Raw genomic sequence first — 21,045 nt, 5'->3', positions numbered from 1 at the left:
GATGTTAAGCCTCTGTGTGCATGGCCAGAAGTTTTCCAGAGACTCAGGGAGCGCTCACATTTACACTTGAGTCCCCTGAGGGAATTCAGGGTTTATATGCCACGAGGGGAAGGAGACAGGCAGCAGTTTTATGTATCCAGGCTTCAGGGTAGGGAGGTAAATACAGACAGAAGTGAAATGTATATGCCCCAGCCCTTCTGTGCATCTGGTACTGAGTATCTATTTCACTTGAACAACATGGCCTTCTGCCATTGCAGCCTCGTGCCAAGAAAACCGCAGTAATATATGTTTGGTGCCAGCTCTACAAGTTACACAAAGAAAACTAGGTAGAAGAAAGTTTAGAAGATCTGAATGATTTCTGCAGGGGATTATTTTTTTCACCTGCAAGGCTTAATTAGTAGGATTCCAGATTGTAACAGTGCAGTGCTTGAAAACATGTTGGATTGCATTGAGACAGGTGTTTTTTTTTGATGGGATGCAAGTTTTGATGTTATAGTGCTGGATATTTCAACAATTATATAAAATTGTGGAAATATCCAGCAGCACTTCTTCAGACATCTCCAGCTCATGCACAGTGCTTTGGATATTGGAACTCATTTTGTTGCAGGCCAGAAAGTTTCACATTTGACTTCCTTCTCTTCACACAGTTCTTACATCAGATTTATTTTTGAATTTGTCACTATAGAAATCTACACAACCTTTACCATAATCTTGAGTAGTTGTAGCAGGGTCAGTACAATGCATACTCAAATGTACAAGGTGGGTGAGAATGTCAGAGGCAGCGCTGAGCATCCCCCGTGCTTTGCCTGGGGAGGAGCTGTTATCCTGCTATGCACAAGAAAACAGAACAGGCCACGGTGCACTTCACAGTGCAGAAGGCTAACTGAGCACTGCCTAGTATTTTTCACTTTCCATCCATACACTATAAAGCAAAAATGTTGGAATACATATTTCTAGCAACTGTGAATTTTTGCACATTGGTAAATACCATAATTCTCTTCTGCTTGTCAAGATGTGCTGCTTTTGAGTGTGGGGCTTCAAAGGAGGCCATTTAGAAACATGATTTTCCAATCTGGATTGGCACTTATGTGCCCCCCTAAAAGTCACTGAGACTGCAATTTTGAAATCCTGCTAAAAAATAAGCATTATCTCTCTCTTGACATGTCTGTGCACTAACTGCTGGAAAACAGTTAAATCAAGGGAATATTTATAGCACCAGTGGGAGAATAAAGTTGGTCCCTTAACTGTGACAGAGCCCATTTCAGTCCTCCTTCAGCTGTCTCTGTTCTTAGCTGAACATCAGAAAGAAAGGAGTGGCTTTGTGCTGCTCTCTGCTGCAAGCTGAAGCTTCAGTCAATGTTAGTGTGAGTCTCTTATTAGACCCTTCTGTCTGTACTGGCTGCAGCTTCCTGCTTTTGATCTCTGGTCTCTTGAATCTGACATCCACTTGTCCTCTCGATTGTGTAATGCTTCATGGAAGTTTTCCAGTCCATCTGTGTGCAGGAGATTTTAAATATATGCTAATTTAATTGTAAATTATTGACAAGATGAATACGGAAAGATCTGTTTGTATGCTTTTGATACTGGAGAAATCTGATCAGATATTTTCCATCAAGGAAGCCTCTTGTCCTGGTTTATATGCTTCATTGAGTCCATGTCCTGCTTGGCAAGTGGTCTGAGAAACTGAGAACCAGCCCCCACAATACCCATAGCTGCACATACATGAGGGGTACAGTCAAGTTTAGGCAGCGCAGGCAGACTCATTATGTCGGTGTTTGCACCTTTAGCTCTTCAGTGACAATCATCAATTCCTTTCCTGCAGCTTAGGATGGAGAAGCTCAGTGAATGTGTTGGGAATGCTGAAAAGAGCCCAAAGAACAGTTTTTAAGCCAGTTGGATATGATTAATTAAAACCACAAGTGAATTTCCTTAGCTAAACCAAGCAGCAATCCTTCTTTGACCTTTCAGTTATTGTGGGTTGTTATTAGGATTATTTTTAGGATGTTATTAGGATGATTGTCACTGTGATTGAGGACCCCAAGCTTTTTTCCTCCTAAAAGGATAACATGTTCTTTTTATTTTACATTAAGGAAATCACAGAACTGTCACATCTTGCAATTGCTCAAAGGCTCCTGCCTGCTCCTGCCATGGCACTGCATCTCATTTTTCTCCCCTGACTGTCCTTTGCCTTAGCCATCCACTAGAAACACCCTGTCCTTTCTCCTGCTTTGTAGAGGCTGGTGATGGAGGATGTGCATGACCAGTGTGACCTGCACTGTGCCTGTTGTGGCACCTGATGTGTGGGTTGGTAGAGAGGCAAGGCCACAGCACTACATGGAGCACATCTACACCCTCCCATGAGATCCCATATTCAGGAGCCTTTTGCCAGGGTCTTTCCTTAATTTTATTTGTACAGATCCCTGCTAATTATCCCTGTTGTAGACAATATAGTTTATATTTCCATCCTGCAAACTTATTTGATGTATGAGAGTTCAAAAAAGACTTTTTTTGTCAGGTCCAGAGACTGTAGTGCTGAGGCCCTGAGTTCCTCCAGTTAGCTGCCGGAAATTAAATCCAGGCTCTTTGATTCATGACCATGTCTCTTTCCTATTATACCTGAGCACTGATACCCTAAACACTGAATTCTGGAAATTTGATTCTGAATTTCGTGATCTTGGCCTCTCCACCTGTGTGCACATACCCAATGTCCTTATATGCTCTGAACTGGTATCTCTGTTTAGGGATTGCTGTCTAATATTTCTGGGACTTGGAATTTGCTCTTTTAGTTTCTTGGCAGAGAGACCTGAAGCTGTCCTTCTGCTTTATTATTTTGGCCTTTAGCCTTTGTAGGGGTATGTTCTTCTTTCCTGAGACTTGCCTTTAGCTCAGCAACCTGTGAGAACTCTGTGATTTTTCTCATCTTTTGTCCTCTAGTTTTGCAGGGACTCTGACCTAGTCACTGATATTGCAGAGAATGAGAAATTTTGGTGATTCCTGAGAAATTTTGGTCTTGATTTCTTTTTTCCATTTCCTTTTCCAAGTACTCGGCATCTTCCTTTTCCTCTTAGCCTTAATTTATCATCTCATGCAACTTTACACTTTGCCAACTTCAACAGCATTTTATCTACTTGACGACGTTGAAACAATTTAAAATGTCTTGCAGGCCCTTGATTCACTTGTAACATTAGGAAAAATATCTGTATGGAGAACATCTCCTGAAGATGAATCAAAACAAGATAGTGAGATGCTGTCTTATTATTACTTTTAAAACCACTATATATTCACATCCATTGCACTTGGGCTTAGACTGCTGAAGCTGAAATTGTCTTTGTTGGAGTAAACATTGTGGAAAAAATTTACATGAGATCTTTAATGGTTCCAAAATACAACAGCTATTTTTATTTCTCTGCCTCCTAAAAAAAAATAATTGGTGACTAAACTTTGATGATCTGAACTCTTCCAGTGAAAGTTTTACAGATTCTCTGAGCAGTGTCATGTGATTTCTATTGTTGGGAACATGTTCTAGTTTTATCCCACCTAAATATATACCTATTCTATTTCAGAAAACTTTTTTTAAAAATAGCCCCTCTTGGCCACATGTCAATGATTAAAATTGCTTCAGTCTCACTGAGGAGACTCAGTGAGACTGAGCTCAGAGTGAGATCAGAGCCCTTCATCCAATAGTTAAGCACACCTGTAAGAGTACTGCAAAGCCTAAGATGCATCTGAGGTCAGCTTCCCTCTCTGACTGTCACTGGATTCAACATCAACAAAAGCAGAGGTCTTTCCAGGTGGCAATTTGTTCAGCAATTTGGTCTTAAGATGGGCCTCTGCTGCACAGTACTGTGAATATTGTGTCGGGGCAGTGTCTCTAAAACTCAACAAAGCTGGGGCCAGATAGTGTAGCTTAGCTTATTTTCACATGGCTAAAAATCCCTACAGTGTGGTTGGAAAGGACCTCAAGGATCATCTTGTTCCAACCCCTTGCCATTGGCAGGGACACTGCCCACTAGATCAGTTTGGTCACTGTCCCATCCAACCTGGCCTTGAACATTTCCAGGAATGGGGCATCCACAGTTTCTCTGGGCAATGTGTCCAGCACCAGGCCAGCTTCAACAGTAAAGAGTTTCCTCTGTCTATATATTACAGTATTTAGTTATTATGATTGAACTTCTTGAGGGTTTTATGTTCCACTGCAACACATTGTAATGATGAGCACTGCGATGGTAGTGCCATAATGAGGCCAGTTAGCAACAAGGCTGACTACAAGGAAAAGAATCTTTCCTATCAAAGCCTAACAATTTCCAGCAATAGTAAGGAAACTTTGTGAAAATGGTAATACTTAGTCCACTTATAATGTCCATGGTCTTTGAAATGGTTACATATTCTGCGACTATGCAAGTGTAAGTGGAGTAAGATTGGAAAACATTTGTTCCTTCAAGGGAGAAAAACTATGACCACATGGTCCTTTGGCCTTAGAAGTGCTGCCCCAATTTGAATTCCAAGTAGCTTCTTTTTGGGCCAAAATAGTTTATTCCCATGGAAACTCTGCATTTGCACATTGCTGCTCTGAGCCAAGTCCTTTCAGGCTTTTGTCTCGAGGTTCTCTGTCCTGTACAATCCTGATCATGTGGTCATAATCCTGTGCTTCAGTACATGCTTTCCCTTTCATCCCTAAAAATGCATGGGTTACATCTCAGTCATAAGGCGACCCAACAAATACATCTCCTGTCACGTCATTTATTTGCTTAATGGTCAGAACAACCCAGCAACAAATGTGAGACCTTTCACTCTTTGACTTAGAGTTGCAGAGGGAAGAAGCAGAAGTTCAACATGTGCCATGTCAGGGATGGACAGAGAAGCATAGGTCTAATTAGAATTCTGTAGGTGATTTTCGTCCAGATCATTTTTTTAAATCTTGACAGGGCAGTACTGTTTTCATAGGTCTCTGATCTGCAAGTCATAAGTGTCAAAATGTATCAGTGTTTTCTTCCTCTGTGTTGTGAATGTTAATTTATTTTTCTGCTTTTAGAAGAATAATGGTAATCCACTCAGTTGGGTTAAAATATAAAGTCATCTGGAAATCCCAGGTAATTTTTTTTTCTGAAAAACTCCAGTTAAAAGGCTTTCTGATAAAGAATAAAATTGAGAATATATTTGAAATATATAGTTTGTTTATTTGTTTTATTTAAATTTTTAAAAAAATATTTTATCATTTGGAGATTAAGTTTTATTTATCCAGGAAGAGATATGAGAAAAGTGCTTTTTATGGCATTGTGTAGTATGTGATTGTCTCTGGGCCCTGCAACTTGATCTTGTCAGAGGGATTTATCTGAGTACTGTACAAAGGCACTTGAGGTCATGGGGGATATTTGTGTATTAAGTAATGAAACTCAACACTCAGACCTCTGGGGTATGACTGGTGTGCTCTCACACATGCAGATGATGCAGAGATGCTCACTCAGTGTTCTGCAGAGCCCTCCACCAAGCCACTGTGCCAAAGAGCTCCTGGCTATGACTGGTGGACAAAGGATTCACTGGAGTGAGGCTTGGACTAGAAAGATTGGTAGTCAGTAGTCTGCAATGTGTCACGCTGAAGACTTTTGTAACGCAATCATTCCCAGCTGAGTTGCTCACAGGAATGGCTGGTGTTGTCAGATGCATGGGGATAGTCCTGCACAGAGGTTTGGCAGGAGTTGTTTAGTAATAAGTAGCAATAATCCCTTCTGACAATAGGGAGGCTCCTGACAGGCTTGTTCAGAGACTGAGGAATTGGTTTACTCAGCCTGTCCCCAGGAGAGCAGGGGACAGGAAGGTGTCCCACTGGGAAACACACAGCACAGTCCTGGTGGTGAGCCTGAGCTGGATGCAGCTTTTTGTCACAGATACCTCTACTCAGACCGTGGCCAAGCAAGGAAATGTGACAGGGGACAACAGGTTATCACCCATTTGGTGGGGCTGATGGAACTGTGTGTTTGCAGTTAAGGCTAAGTGGGCTGCTAAGAAAACAGCTGCAGAGGTTTAAGATCTTATTGTTTTCTTGCTGATTGCTACTCTGCCAGTGCAGTGGGAAACCTGACAAAAAGAAATATACCCATGCTTCTGTCATTTCCATCCACAGTCAATCATCTTAGTGGAAACACTTGTCCTTTGGCATTGCCAACTATCAAGTGCGTTGGGACATCATGGGATTTTGTTTTAAACTTTTTGAGTAGGGTTGAAACTAACAAACCTCATGCTGAAATTAATTTTAAATTAGTTTAAAATCATGTAAAATAATGCTCTTTCATTGTCAAATTAAATCCTCAGATTCATATCTAAATACTCGGAAATGTGAGCAGTTGTGGAGATTTTTTTTCTTAATCATAGAATTATGAATTTGTTGCAGTCTGAAATAATGGACTTTGGTAATTTGCCATCATAGATGCATGCTACTTGAATCTTTATTGCAGCAGATCAAATTCTTGTATGCAAATGGCAAAAAATGAAATCCAAGAAAACTGCCTTCATTAAGGTAGAAATGAAACCATTTGCCATACTTACAAGGACATTCCCAAGCTGCTTTTGGCATAAAATGTGTCTTTTATAGCTTATCTTGGCACACACATCTTCTGCTCCCAATTATGAATGCCTTGGGGTGACACCAAATAAGCAATAATTCCAGCTGCTCCTGACAAAAGAAGACACTGCTGCACTGCATTATTTCTCTGATGAATGTATCTTCCCAATAAGCTGAAGTAGGTTTTGCGTCAGCAACATCTGCAACAACAGGGAGTTAGAAAGTGGGTCAGGTATATTGATGATTTGGAGAAGGAGAGTGGCTGAAGGAGGGTCTGTATGAATGTGGATCCACTTTTGCCTTTGTATTTTCCTACATATACCTTGCTAATTGATTCAGGTCCTCTGATGGCAGCCACAGGGGAAGCTTTCAGTATAAAGTGCTTTATTTGGAGCTTCAGTAACCAAGACTGAAAAATCTCACTGTTAGAGTTGGTAGTAATTCATTTTCTTGACTCATAAGGGGACAGCATTTCTCCTTGTAATTCCTGAACAGGTTGAGGGCAGGATCTAGGTAGCACGTTGATTATGCTGTTTGCCTTCAGCACTGGCTCTGGAATTGTACATGTGACAATGACAGCTTGAGGTGAAAAAATGTCTAAAATAAGATAGCAAATTTCAGGAGGGAAGGGATTAAAATCTGCAGCCAAAGAGTTACAATCACCCAATGCAAAAGGTAGATGGAGACTATGTGTTGTTTTGAGCCTGGTGTTAACATACCAGGGAGCTGGGCAGGAGGACATTTTGTGGAAATATCTGCAGTGCGAAGTTTGATTCCCTGGGGTAAGGAAGGAGATGGTGGAAGCAGCAGCAGCTGCAGTCAGACCGAGAAATCTCTGCTTTTGCTGTTTATTTTAACAGCAATATTGAGTTTATGTTGTGCTGATGGCTCTGGAGACTGTCTAGCTTTCTTTTTGCTGGCTGGGCAGGGTGGGCTTGGAGTATGCTCCCTTTGAGCTGCACAGTAAGTTGCCTAATGTATGGTTGGTAAAGACCACCTTGAAGGAAGAAGACTCTTGAAGGAATCACCTCAGCCATCAAATATAGTCCTTTGCAGTAGCAGGCAGCCCTGGGATAAATGTTTAATACAAGTGAGTGAACAGAAATGCTACTCTGTGTATATCCCAGGAGCCACAGAACTTCCCCCAAACTCGTTATAACAAAAGGCCATAATATAAAAGGCAGAAACACAAAAGCACACCACATGACAGGAAAAAAGCAGAAGAGATTGGGGCAATACCAGTGTGTTCAGACTCTAAAGTACCAGGAGAATTTGTCCTTTAAAGAAGCCTAGAAGGTCCTACAAAGTAAACAATCCATCACGTTATTGATAGAGACCAAAACCTTCCAAGCCTTTCTTTCCAATCTAATTTGGAAGGAGTTTTTGGCTTCATTCCTGGGGACCAGCTTAACCCTTGATGCCTGAGCAAGATGCATCTTGATTTGGACAATTGTTCATCCTCCATGTCCATTCTGGTTTTTAGTGGCCTCTATCTTCTGAGACAGCTAATTAGATTCTGTGTTAGTATTGATGGTCCTGGATACAGTGAGAGGGAGACACACAAGAAACTGGATGCAGACTTTCAGATGCATCTGATGCTGACCGTTAACCCACTGTTAGAGAAGTTGTGTCAAACCTTGTAAAAACAATATTCTGAAGATAAGCTAACCTTTTTTTTAAATGTTTGCTTGTTTTTCTGTTAGATCTTTCTGCAGGGTGAGGGAGAAGGAGCTCATTAGAGACTAGCACAGGAGTCTTGTAGGCTTGTTTCCCTATGTTGTCACTCTATGCGTCTGTCTTATTTTTCTCTGTTGTTGTAGCACAGATCAGATGGAAAATCTGTCCTTTCCTATACATTTTTTATAAATTAAGCTCCTTCAGGTAGAGCTGCTGTCAAACTAGGTTAACTTTTAGAGTCTCTCTCATACACAGTGTCTGTTAAAATTACCCTTTGGGGTTTCAGGGCCACTAAAGGCCATATGCTTCTATCCTTTAAACAAAAGAGAAGAAAGCAGAAGTGTTGACATTGTAAACAAGAAATCAAGTGAAAGCTTCAGCACATTCTTTACACCAAGAGTTGTATATTGCACTCTGGAGCAGGACTCAGAGGAGACTGTCAAAGAGGCATTAGTAGTTATGCTGTTCTTAGACAGAAAATGGCACTGCAGCACACAAATCACCAGGTAGTTCCCAAAAAGACAAACTCAACTCTGAGTTGCAAACCTATGAAAAGTCTCATGCATAGTTCCCAACAGGTGGGAATGATTTGGTTTTTAATGCCTCAATATACCAAAAGTTCCCTATTCCTTTTAGTGCTGGCTAGAATCTGGAAACTCCCTGAATGGCATTCTGTTATTTATCATTTTGCTGCAACATTTTTGTTGAATAGAATTTTTTCTTGCACTGGTAAGGGAGAAATACTAATTAACTCTCTCAATTTTTGATAGCTTGCCTAATTATGAAACAAATTAGTGTCTAATTTTTATTGTTGTGAGGATTAGAATACTTATAAAAGCCTTAGAGTAACAAAACGATAAATATGGGTTTTTCCTAATGATTCTGGACTGGGTCAGATATTTAGGTATTTCTTCCAACAAACTTATATATGCTTTGGAAAGGAAAAGAGAGTACTCTTTGGGGTATTTTTTTCATTAAACCAGTTCTTAAAATTAGCCTCTGAGAAAATGAGAACAATTAAGTGTGCAATCTACTCAGGGCTGGAATTGTCAAGCAAAAAGTCCTGTTTGCTGTTAACAGAGGTTTTTCTTGAAAACTCTAATGGCACATTGCTACATCCATTCTAGTACTAAGAATACTCAGAATTTGTTTGACATCTGTAAAGAAATAAAGGGATCCAGAATACAACAAAAGCACTTATTGTCACTCTGCCCCTGTAAATGAACTGAACTTCAATAGGCGAGGATTAGAGTATATTCATGCATTTACAGAGAAGGGTCAAAAATAGTAGCAGTGTTGTCTTATGATGGCCAAACACTGTAATAAAAAGTAAATGGCCTGAACAGTCATCTTGTAAAAGTGGGAGTAATCTGAGATATCTAATTTTGCTGCAGTAAGTCAATTTATATTAGGGAGCTATACTGTTTATTGAGAAGTTTTAAACTATAGGGATTGACCTTTGAAATGAAATCAAATATCTACATGATTAAGAAGAATTATCTGTGTCAATATATGTAGCTCTATTTTAAAAGACATTATTTTAAAATGTGCTGGCCTAATCTAGTGATTTAACACTCTTAAATACCAGTGATAAAAGAATCTGTTTGTTGTGCTGTTTGTTTTTCTGTGTCTGAACTGCTGCACTGATACCAGAAGTGTATCTAGACAAACCTTTCAAAATGGGTTGCTTAGGTGCAGGATGCAACACACAGAATGTAAAATCACATATTTTGGTTTTAAGTTGCTCTTGGTATTAAATGTTTGAGGATGGTTATGATGCAGAAGGGAATGCAATGGGTTTAATGTCCTATAGTTGGTTGTGAAATATAGAATTTAATGGTGCCTTTCTGTCTAAATGTGTTATATATTTCTCTGTACTGCTTCATGTAAATAGATACTGAAAGAATATGTTAAAATGATGGATTTTCTCTTTATTTAATTCTTCATAGTGTGTTCATACATCTTGGTTTATATATTTGTCAGATATTCCCTGTAGTTCAGTTTATTTGTAAAATATTACTGGGGTATTTTCTAAAACAAGGTGGAAGTTCATTTTATTTTCTTTCCATTTCACTGCTGACAAGCCTTGTATTTTGTGACTAATTTGTCTCCATTCCTTCTGATGTGCTTGTAGAGTAAGTCTTTGTATTCTTCCATTTTATCAAGCACAGAAGACTGTGCAGTGTTGTCATCTCTACTATTTTTAGTACAACTGGTTGAGTGAGCAATCGCTGTTGGCATTCCTTTACCTGTTCAATCCAGAGAGATCCCAAGAGAAAAGATGTCTTGGCAAAGAATGCAACTAAAGTTTGAATGGATTATGTCTCAGGAAAAAATCTGTTCTAAATGATCAAATTAAAAAAAAAGTATTGTGAATAGTGATTCCACTTTCCTGCCTGAGCAGCCTAATATCAGCACATCCCATGAAGGAGTCTACATATCTGAAAGATCCAGGATTTTAAAACACTTTCGTCAACTTGCAGTTGTTGGTTTTAAGCTAAGTTTTTTCTATTTTTCTCCCTAAAATTTCTCAAAACCACTGTATGAGTTTCTGTTTTCAGGAGACCAATTCACAAAATCCTGATATCTAATAGTGCTCCAAAAGCATTTGATGGTGAAAGAAATGACAGCACATGGGCTCCAGTTCAGCCCTTCAGCTGTGTCTTTGCCAAATTGAAAATGTAGCTGAAAAATGTGAAAACAACCTTTTATTCAGTATTTTTCTATTTTCTCATGTTTACACTGCCATTTCTACCTAGAAACTCCAGTTTCTTTTTTTATTTATATAATGGTCATATTACAAAAGGTCTCCAAAGGTATCCCTGTCAGAAGGATTCAGTCCAGGAATAAAGTTGTGCTATACTTATTAGGTGCCACATCTTGTATTAGCATCTTCCTCAGGTAAACCTGCCTCAGGATTGTGTCAACTCTATCAGCAGAATCATCTGGCACTTTCCATGGTGTTTTCTTTGGAAGAAGTGGTCTTCTGAGTCCTTGAGAAGCAGAAAGAGGGAATATAATGTTTCAGCAACAGGAATTTGGCTTTTCTCCTAGTGAGAAGATGACATTTCCATTTCATTTTTGCCCTGCCATCGTGTAAATTCACTGGCTCATTCCCATGCTCAAAGTGGGAAATGTGCTCCCTGTGCAGGGATGCAGGAGATGGGAGTTCAGATCTTTGACTGCTCAGGAGTATAGTAATTAACTTTCAGCAGCACACTGGTGTTGCTTTGACTCTCCTGTCCCCTATATTGGCTGCATGAAAAGCTGTTTTCTTTAATCTAACAAAGGGGACTTTTAAAGTTATATAAGAGCTTAGAATCTAAGAGGAGTGAGCTGCTTAGCATAATTCTTGGCCTGAGAGGTGCTTTTATTTCTTGTTTATCTCCTTTGATCTCAGAAAAGATGCTTTGTCACCAACTAACCTTTTCCTTTGCTAGTAAAAAGCTGCTGTAGAAATAACAACAAAAAAAAAAATTCCAAATATTACTGATATGCAGTAATACGTACAGTGTCCAGCTTCCAGTCATTTCTTTCCTGGTCTTAAGCCTGTTTTTTCAAGGTCAGCTTGTTGCATATGCTACCTATTTGCACCAGGGGTACAGCTCGGTGTTGTGAAAGCTGTGTGAAAACCAGATGCAACAGGATAGACCTAAATCACAGTTGAACATCTGCCCACTGGAAATAAGTGGTCACTTCTCTTTCTGCATGGCGGACTTAGATATGAGAACCACTTTTAGTTGTCGCAATCATGGTGTTTGGTGTAGCTGTGCTTTTTAACTAAGTGTATACATAGATAAAAAGGAGCCATTAAAATACTTAACTTCTGCCTGTGCTAGCGTGAGGGAGCAGACATAGACCAGAAGTGCCTTCTGGTTTCACATAGCTAATGCTATGCTGGAGTTATGCCTTTCCCTGTTGCTGCTTCATTTCTCCTGAAGACTGAAAAGCAGTAAGCCACTTAACTGAAACCGCCTCTCTAATCTGCATGCAGTATTTCCATTATCTGAAACATTCCACCATTAAAAAACCCCTTTGTTCTGGGTGTGGGATGGTGACAGCTGTTTGCTTCTTGTCTGTTCCTAGTCTTTGTATCCCAGCCATGATATCAACTGTTATAATCCCTGCATGCAGCAACTTCATTTTACCTCAGACTTCTTTATCCATAACATGAAGGGAAGAAATGGTGCTCATTGCAGTGAAATTGTCAAAGGTCAGATCAGGTTTGAAGATGGCTCAAATAAGCTTGTTTTTTGTCCTCAAATGCAGTTTCATGCTGCTTGGTGTACATTTTTTGTACGCAAAATTCTACATTTTCCATGGAAGTGAGAGTTGGGAGTAATTTCATTTGCAGAACCCACAGGCTAGTTTTTTGCTAAATAACATTGCTCAGTGTGGTTCTGAAATTGCCTGCTGCTTTGCATCCTTTTTAAATGTTATGTGGTCTGTGACTCTTGTTTTGCAACAGGAGAGAATTCATGTAAAATCTGTCTTGAATTGATACAAACTTCATTTTTTCCTGGAGATTACGGAGATGGGAAGCTGAAGCATTAACCCTCCTTAGCATGGTTACATGCTCTGGAAGACAATGGAGATGTCTTTCACTTACAGTCTGGTGTCTCTATCTGCTTCCAAATGGTTTCACACCATGAGCTGCACTGGATGGAGTGCTAGACCTGTTTGAGTGCATTTCTTGGACTTGTGTTACCTTCTGGGGGCTGTGTGTTACAAAGGACATAAATCTTGATTCTAGAAACAATACTCATGCCTTTTATTTTATGGCTTGCTAATGTGAAAATTACAGCCTTTGCTGCAAAGGTATTTCAGGGTGGCATGTACTTAGCCTTCTCAAAATTTTCCAGTTTCATTTTTTTTGAAAACAACAAAGGATTAAATTTTTTAGGTGTGGAATAAACATGTAAGTTACTTTACGAGAAAAAAACCCAAGGTATATAGGGTTTTCTTAAGATTATTGACACTTCAAAATGTCAAACTTTTTGACATTTTTGACAAGATGGGAGAGTTGCCCATTTTCTCCTTCATCATCTCTACTTCTGTGCCCTTCAGAGTTTATTGTCTCAGGAATATCTAGTGAGGCCTGATTCAACACTATCTATAAAATTTTAGGAAAAGAGACATGGTGGGAGAGTCTAATTATGATGTAGCTGACTGAGGAGAGAAATCCTGTCTGTTTACTAATTTCATCTTCAACTTTTGCAATACTCATATACAGCTTTTGTCTCCTAACTTCCAAGATAACCCAAGGACTGACCTTATATCTGTTCAGCCAGCCCATACAATCCTTTGCCACCCTCCTGTGCAAAGCAGCACTCCAGCTGCAGCAATGTGGGGCTCCAAGTGGGCCACAAGCCAAATACCCAGCTTTGAGCAAGAGTCTGCAGCTTGCCCTGAGCATTGTGTTACTTTTGGTACTTCTTCAGAAATACCTAACCCTGCTAATTTAGAGATGGCTCATGCATGCCCACACTAGCTGCAGTGACCACAGTAGAGTGGTATCTACTGTTTCTCTAATTTTTTCGATCCCTCTCTGTGATCCCCTTGGCTTTAAATAGATTAGGATTCTTGCTTTAAAAATAGAAATACAAAAGCTATGTGCATGTCTGTATATTTTCGTTTATTAAAATAAATGAAATACAAACACATAATTAGGGTGAAACTACCTTGCTTTTTTAAGCTATTTTCCCCTATGCTTTGCTGTCTAGTGAAACACAGTGAAACAGGCAAAAATGGGTTATATATCTGTGAAAAGATTTTGGTAATATTGTAACTCATAGCAATGAAGCTTATCTTGACATTTTCTTTGTAATCTATAAGATCTTCAGATAAAATTAGGGTCTTATTTCTATATCCTCACTTTTCAAAATTTTCAACTGTGATTTCCTTATTGTGCCTGTTCCCTCTTTGTCTGATTCAAATGGCAAACAGAAACCTTGCTCTAATCGGTTGTTCATCCTATTTTTAATTTGCAGGAGCATTTTAATCTTTCTGAATTACAGAAGGGGCAAGCAATTCCATAAACTTGAGTAATGAGATTTGTTAAGCATTTTTTCACCATGAAGATGTGAAACTGTATGCTGATTCCCAAACCTTGAGAGGTTCCTCCTCCTAAGATATTTTAAATTCTTTTACCTCCCACCAAAAACATAAGAGAAGGAATATGACATGACCTGGTTTGCCAAGATTGATTAAAGGACAGTGTACAAGACATACCAGTTATTCAAAAATAGTATTTCAATTTTGAGATCAGGCACTGTAGGCAGTCTACTCTTTAATAATATATGTTGCATGGCTGCTTTTATTAAACATGGGAATAATAACAGATCTCTAATTCTCATTATGGACTTGAATGAACAGCAGTCAGCCTTGAAAGGTTATAAACAGACCTATTTGGATTACCTTACTTTTTTTCTCAAGAAAATACAGATGTGATTTAACAGATTTAAATGCACAACATGAGTATCTAAGCTGGGTCTGTGAAACCACAAAAGACTTGCCAAGAGGTGGAGTAAGTTTCCATTTGAGCAGCAAGTTGGGATCAAGCTAGCAGCATGAGGTGGTCACAGGCCTGAGCTGGATGTCCAGCCCAGGCCTGCAGTGGAATGCTGAGAAGTCCCTCCAGTGCCTCTGGAAGTGCCTTCCAGTCAGTCTCTCTAGTCCTCTGACTCCTTTAGGCTGCTGTTTCCTGCTCATCCTGCCCCTGGCATCACCAGCAGGGACAGCACTGAGTCCTGGCGTTTGTCATGCCCTTGCCCTGCCTCGTAATGATCCAGGAAGTTTTGCTGTTTGTGAACTGCTTCCCATCTTCCCTCCATCCAGTCTTTATTATACATGTGACCGTGACCTCTGGGCAGCTGCAGATGTGCTGTCCAAAAGAACATGTGGCCTATTTTTGTGTCAAGGGAATGACATCTGTTAATCTCCAATTTGCAAAATATCATCTCCAGAAAGAGTCCTGTCCTGCAGTTTGAATTCAGTACTCTCAGATTCCTTAGGGCTTTGTTGTCTTTGCTGATGCCTTGAGGGTCCAAGCCTTGGCAGCTGATGTTTTGTTGCTTTGATGTTCTGAACTATGTGTTTTACCAGCCATCTCATGCCATATTGTTCCTTTGAAGGCATCAGATACTGCAACTGGAGAACCTACTACTTCTTCATTTTACTGTGTAGAATGATCAGTCTTCACCTTTGGTTGGCCTCCACTAGCACAGCAACATTATTCCTCTAGGCATCAAAAAGGTAATGAATGCCCTTCAGCTCCTTAATGCTTTTTCGTCCCTGTCTCAGTTACCTGCACCAGGCTACTACTGTTTGAGTTCTGTAGGTGATGTTGACACCAATGGAGGTAACCATGACACTTCAATTATTAATGACCTTGGATCTGGATCTGATTTTCACAAACTCAGGGATCCTGCAGTTTTTTTTTTTTCCTCCATTTGTGGTTGTGAATTCTTTTTCATTCTAAAAATGAAGCCCACATCATCTTCTGGGGAAAAGACAGAGGAAGTGCTGATTTATGCACCTTTCAGGTTAGATTTGTGGAGTATATGGTAATTTAAAAAGTTTCCGTCTTTAAGACCATCTAAGGACCCTGGCATTTTTCTAAGTAATTTCTACAAGTCAGAACCAATCACATGGTATTAGAATTTGCATATCAGTATTAAATATTACAAGATCTTTGAGCCTCTTTTGGATAAAATTAAGTTTTTTGTTTGGAAAGCACCCTTGTTCTGAATTTTGGACTAGTAGATTTGAAAAAAATTTATGTCTGATCTCCAAAATGAACTTTCCCTCTTCAACACAATTCATTCTTCCTTCAGTAAAGAATAAATTGTTATTCTAATCTTCTGTGTTAACTACTTGTTTACAACATTTGGGTTCTACATTGTTTAGAGGAGGTTCCTGACTTGTTGAAAAGGTTTTATACTCAGAGAATAAACTTCAGGCAAGGGGACAGCTAATGAAATCAGAAAGGCCACTGAGAGCTTTCAGCTTTGTAACATCAGCAAGTGTATGTTGTAACTTTGCCATATCAGCTTGGTAAGCAGCAGAGAGAAGATGCAAGTTCACATCCTGGCAAATAAAACAATTTAAGAAGAACATTAGTTCATTAATATTTTAATGCAGTTCTCAATAGTTTATGTGCAACACAATTCAGTTGTGTGGTCCTGGCTGCTTTCAGAGAGGTAGGCATTACTAGCTGTGTCAAACCTTTTAGTCTCCACTGCATACCACAGCTCATTATGGGGGATCATAGCTTCAGGTGAGGTAACTTGATTCATTTATGCAGAAACTGGGCAAGAAATCCATAAATATTTAAAACTGAAAATGTATATTTACCAGTGCAATATTGCATATTGAATTAGTTGTCTGGTTTGCCTGCCAGCATTTCAAAGTTTGTGTTTAATTACCATGTTACCTAAGTCTGATGGCCAGTCTGTTTAATGAATTCATACCGCTGCCCTTTCCTTCAGCTTCTCCTTAAGCTCTTCTGAGTTCCTTTTTGACACAAATGAATTGAAATCTTGTCAGCTTAGTGCAATGACAAATGAAAATAAATGAAAATAGGTGACTAATGTTGATTGTCTTTTGGTATTTCATGCTGCTTGCCAACTTATATACTGCGGTCATTTAGAATCCTACACACTCGGGGTAGTAATTTTTTTCAGACTGATTGCAGTCAATTGACAAAGAATATCATCTTGAGCAGATGCTCACCAGTAGCCAACCCTTCTTATAATTACTTAGCATAAGAAGAAAAAATTAAATAAGACACAGAGGACCATTTAGTCATATGGTCTGATGTCCTCTGTATTCCGTGTCATTAAATTTCACACATGTACAAGCAGTGAGAGCAGTAGCAGTAGCCTGCATTTGGCTAAAACCTGTCTTCCAGAAAGGCATCTTGGGCTGGTTGAGGGACATAAAACCATTTAAAAATTCTTGGTGACTTTATTAGCTGCTCCATTGATGTGTTGTCACCTTAAAAAGAAATATTTTGTGCTACATTTGAATTTTCCTGACTTCAGTTTCTACCACAGCTTCTTGTTATGCCATTCTCCACTAGACTAAAGAGCCCTTCAGAATCCAGTATTTTTTTTCTGCATCGAGGTACTTATATGCTGTAATCAAGTCAATCTTTTTGATACGATAAACAGATTGTGCTCTTTACATCTCACTTAGCAGCATTTTTCTTCAACTCTCAAATCACATTTTCAGCTCTTAATCTGCCCCCTCTAGTATTTTTCGACTTTTTTTTCAAAACACGGGCAGGAACACAGTATGCAAGATTGGTATAATCAGTGATATATCCAGAGAGTTCCCTACATTCCCTATTTCCTACTCCCTTGATGCAGGTCAATCCTTCCTTTTAGCAACATCACAGTCAGTGTTTAGGATGAGCTGGTGACTACGGCCCCTAAATTGCTTCCAGTGAGTGCCATCACCCTCTCAGAGCACAACATCTACAATCCTTCAGGTTTATTGCAGGGATTATTACAGGGATTTAGCTACAGAAGATGTATTTTGTTTGACAAGATCCAGTTTGCCACTCAATTCAGACTGCTTCACTTGGTTGCTTGGCACCTTTGCCAATTTTTTTTCTTTTTGGGGTAATTTTCAGAGAAAAATACCCATTGAAAGAAGGTTCCTTTACTTTTTGTTGCTTTTTGTCATCAGTTAAATTGACTAGGCAAGGCCTGGTCCATTTAACATCTGCTTTAATGGTGTCATGGGGTACCATGTTTTCTTTCAGACTTAAAATCTGAACCATCAGTATGCACATAACCAAACAAGCAATCTCGTTGAAGAATGAATTTAGAGAAGTTTGATTAGACCTGGTCTTCATAAAAAAGACTGGAATTATTTCTATTAATTACTTTGAAATATTTTTAAATGAAATTATTATCCCTTTATTATTTAGGGTGCCAGTGTTGGCCTGTATTTTCTTCTCATTGCACCTGCCCATTTTTTGACTACCAGTATAAGATTAACACCCCTATGTAATTTCACAAATCATGATTTTCAACTTTCTTAATTACTAGTGGGTTGGAGCAGTTCTTCATAATCCCCTTGAGATACATCTACTTGTTTCTTTTGTAGCACAGAAGTACTTATAGAACATGTTTGCATTTCATCAAACACATCAGCACAAAACCACTTATGTGGGCTAGTACCATCACTAGGTTTTCTTTTGTTCCTAACACACTTTAAATTTCCTATTTGTCTTCAGCTGTCACAACCATGGATATTTTTTCTTCCCTATGAAATTATTATTTTCTGATATGGTAACTTGCAATTTATAGCAACTGCAATTTATATAATTTCTCTTGTTTTCCATTTGCTTTCTGATTGCCACCTTTGAGGTTTTATGGTAAAGTTACTGCTCTCTGTGATTGAAAAGTCAGTCTTTTGGCCATTTAATGGGTACTTTATGAGAGCCCCTCTTTTGCCATTCACACTAAATATGTTTTTCCTTGTCAGCTGTCCCTACTGTTATTCTCAGTTTGGGGAAATTAGCTTTTTGAAGCAGCAGAAATGCATAGTTTTGATTGGGGCTGTATTTCTTTTACCCATGATGAATACAATCAGACCACAATTGCTTGTTCCCAGGCAACTACAAACTCTTAATTTAGCGATACCAATACCTTTTGTTTATCAAAATGAAGTTCAAATACTTACCTCTTGCAGTGTAGGATATCTATTTGGCTTCAAAATTATCTTCTCCAATTGTGTAAGTTATTAATGGCTTGGTAGAATCTGCTGTTAAGCTACAAAAGAGCTACACTTTTTTCCCAGCAAATAAAAAAAATTAGGATACTACTGTGAATAGATGTTCAATTCACATGTGAATATTTCACTACTTCCAAACATCTCTGTCAAATATTAATCATGATCCAATTTTAAGGGGAGGCATAACATTTTGGGGATGTTGGTCGTTAATTTTTGGACACTTTCAGGCCTTCCTGTTACAACAGTGCTCAAAACCAAAGCTTGTTTACCTTTTTATTTTAAAAGGAAGCAATTAGGAAGAAATTTATTTTAAGAGGCAGTAATTAGGAGGAAATCAAGGGACGAGGATTAAGAAGGCCTATGTCATGCTGTGCAGGGCACGTGTCCTGGAATGAACTGGAACAGCTCATTGAACACAACTCATCCAGAGCCCTTATAAAACTTGGTCTGTTGAGTCTGGAGAAGTAGAATGAGAGGGGACCTCACTACAGCCTACAGCTTACTTGTGTGGGGAAGCAGAGGAGAAGGCACTGATCTCTTCTCTGTGGTGACCAGCAACAGAGCCCGAGGGAATGGCCTGAAGTAGTGTCAGGGGAGGCTTAGGTTGGATACTGGAGAAAGGTTCTTCACCAGAGGGTTGTGAGGGAATGGCCTGAAGATGTGTCAGGGGAGGCTTAGGTTGGATATTGGAGAAAGGTTCTTCACCAGAGTGTTGTCAGGCGCTGAACAGGCTTCCCAGGGAAGTGGTCACCAGCCTGACAGAGTTCAAGAAGTATTTGGACAGTACTCCTGGGCACATGGTGTGACTTTTGGGAATGTTCTGTGCAGTGAGCGGTAAGAGTTGGACTTGATGATCCCTGTGGATCCTTTCCAACTCAGAATCTTCTGTGACTGTGTGGCAAATCCCCTGGGCAGGCGGCGGTGCCCGGCCGGGCTGCCGGCGGTGGGCAGGACGCGCCCTGCTCAGGGCTGCCGGCCTGCCGAGGAGCCCGCAGCCCCGGCGGGGCTTTGAGGCACCGCTCAGGCTTTAGAGGCGGCGAAACGATCCCGTTGTCACAAGCAGCGGCTGCCACAACCCCTCGCTTTGGCAGTGAAGGCAGCCCGGGGCCGTGGCCGGCCGTGCGCTCGCCCTGCCCCGCGGGAGGGGCGGCCCGGCCGGGCCCGGCCTGGCGCGGCGCTCCGAGGGTATTTATAGCGGCCCCGGCAGCCCGGGCACAGCGGAGGCTGCGGCAGCGGCCGGGGCACAGCGGGGCCGCCCCCGCTCCTCTCCGGGGCCAGCGCGACGCCGGGATGGAGGGTAAAGGCGGGGGACACTGCCCTTGTCCCTCCTGTGGCCCCGCTTCGGCCGGGCTGCGGGCGGAGGGCTCGGCACAGGCTGCGGGGACGGAAGCGGAGCGCTCTCTGCCCCCTCGGCGCGTTTAACACTTTCCTCGTCCTGCGGGGCTCCTGCAGCCTCCCCATAGCCGGTAACCCCGGGCTTGGCGGGGAGAGGCGCCTCGGGGCAGGGGGAAAAGGCAGGGTCGGTTCGCAGCGCAGGTGGAGGGCTGCCTGCCTGCGGGGCATCTTCTTCTGTTACAGCGCGGCAGCAGCGTGGCCAGCATGGCTTAATAAGGTGCAGACTTTGCAACAGTTGTCATAAAAACGTTGCAGAGCAGTGGGGTTTTTTTTTCTTTTTTTTTTTCTTTTTTTTCTTTTTTCTTTTTTTTTTTTTTTTTTTTTTTTTTTTGTTGAAATAAGTGATCTTTAAAGAGCGGTGCCTTTAGTTTAAATTTTTAATTTTTTTTTTTTTTTTTCATCAGGCACCAGAATAACATAGTGATATATAGCAATATAGGGATTTGCTTTGGAACAAAAGGTCTCAGTAAGGGAGAAGTTAATCCTGTTTTGTAAAGGTGTTATCAAGTTCTTTGCCCGCATGAAGAGGAAGGACTTGCATCATTAATGAAAAGTGAACGTTGACCATATATTTATAAAAGCTGGGACTGTGGATGAAGTATGGCTAATACAAAACACTGCCGGAGGAGCTTAGAAAATGCAGAGATTAAATTTGCAAGGTTAAGAAA

The 21,045-nt window shown here is 40.3% G+C and overlaps 1 protein-coding gene across 2 annotated transcripts in view; it reads left to right on the top strand.

Moving 5' to 3' along the window:
• Positions 1-21,045, top strand: part of GADL1 (glutamate decarboxylase like 1) — a 118,244-nt gene that overhangs the window by 16,817 nt on the left and 80,382 nt on the right. The window contains exon 1 of one of the 2 annotated variants that reach the window (XM_058022582.1): positions 20,196-20,279. The exons of the other annotated variant lie outside the window; for it this stretch is intronic. Coding sequence (XP_057878565.1) covers positions 20,273-20,279 — 7 coding nt within the window. The 5' untranslated portion in view covers positions 20,196-20,272. Of the gene's footprint in view, positions 1-20,195; positions 20,280-21,045 lie in introns of those variants that run through there. 2 annotated transcript variants of the gene reach the window in all.

The sequence above is a fragment of the Melospiza georgiana genome, chromosome 1, assembly GCF_028018845.1.
Source record: "Melospiza georgiana isolate bMelGeo1 chromosome 1, bMelGeo1.pri, whole genome shotgun sequence".
Classification (NCBI taxonomy): domain Eukaryota; kingdom Metazoa; phylum Chordata; class Aves; order Passeriformes; family Passerellidae; genus Melospiza; species Melospiza georgiana.
Note: the sequence above shows the minus strand (reverse complement) of the source record. Positions and strands in the feature narration are given on the sequence as shown.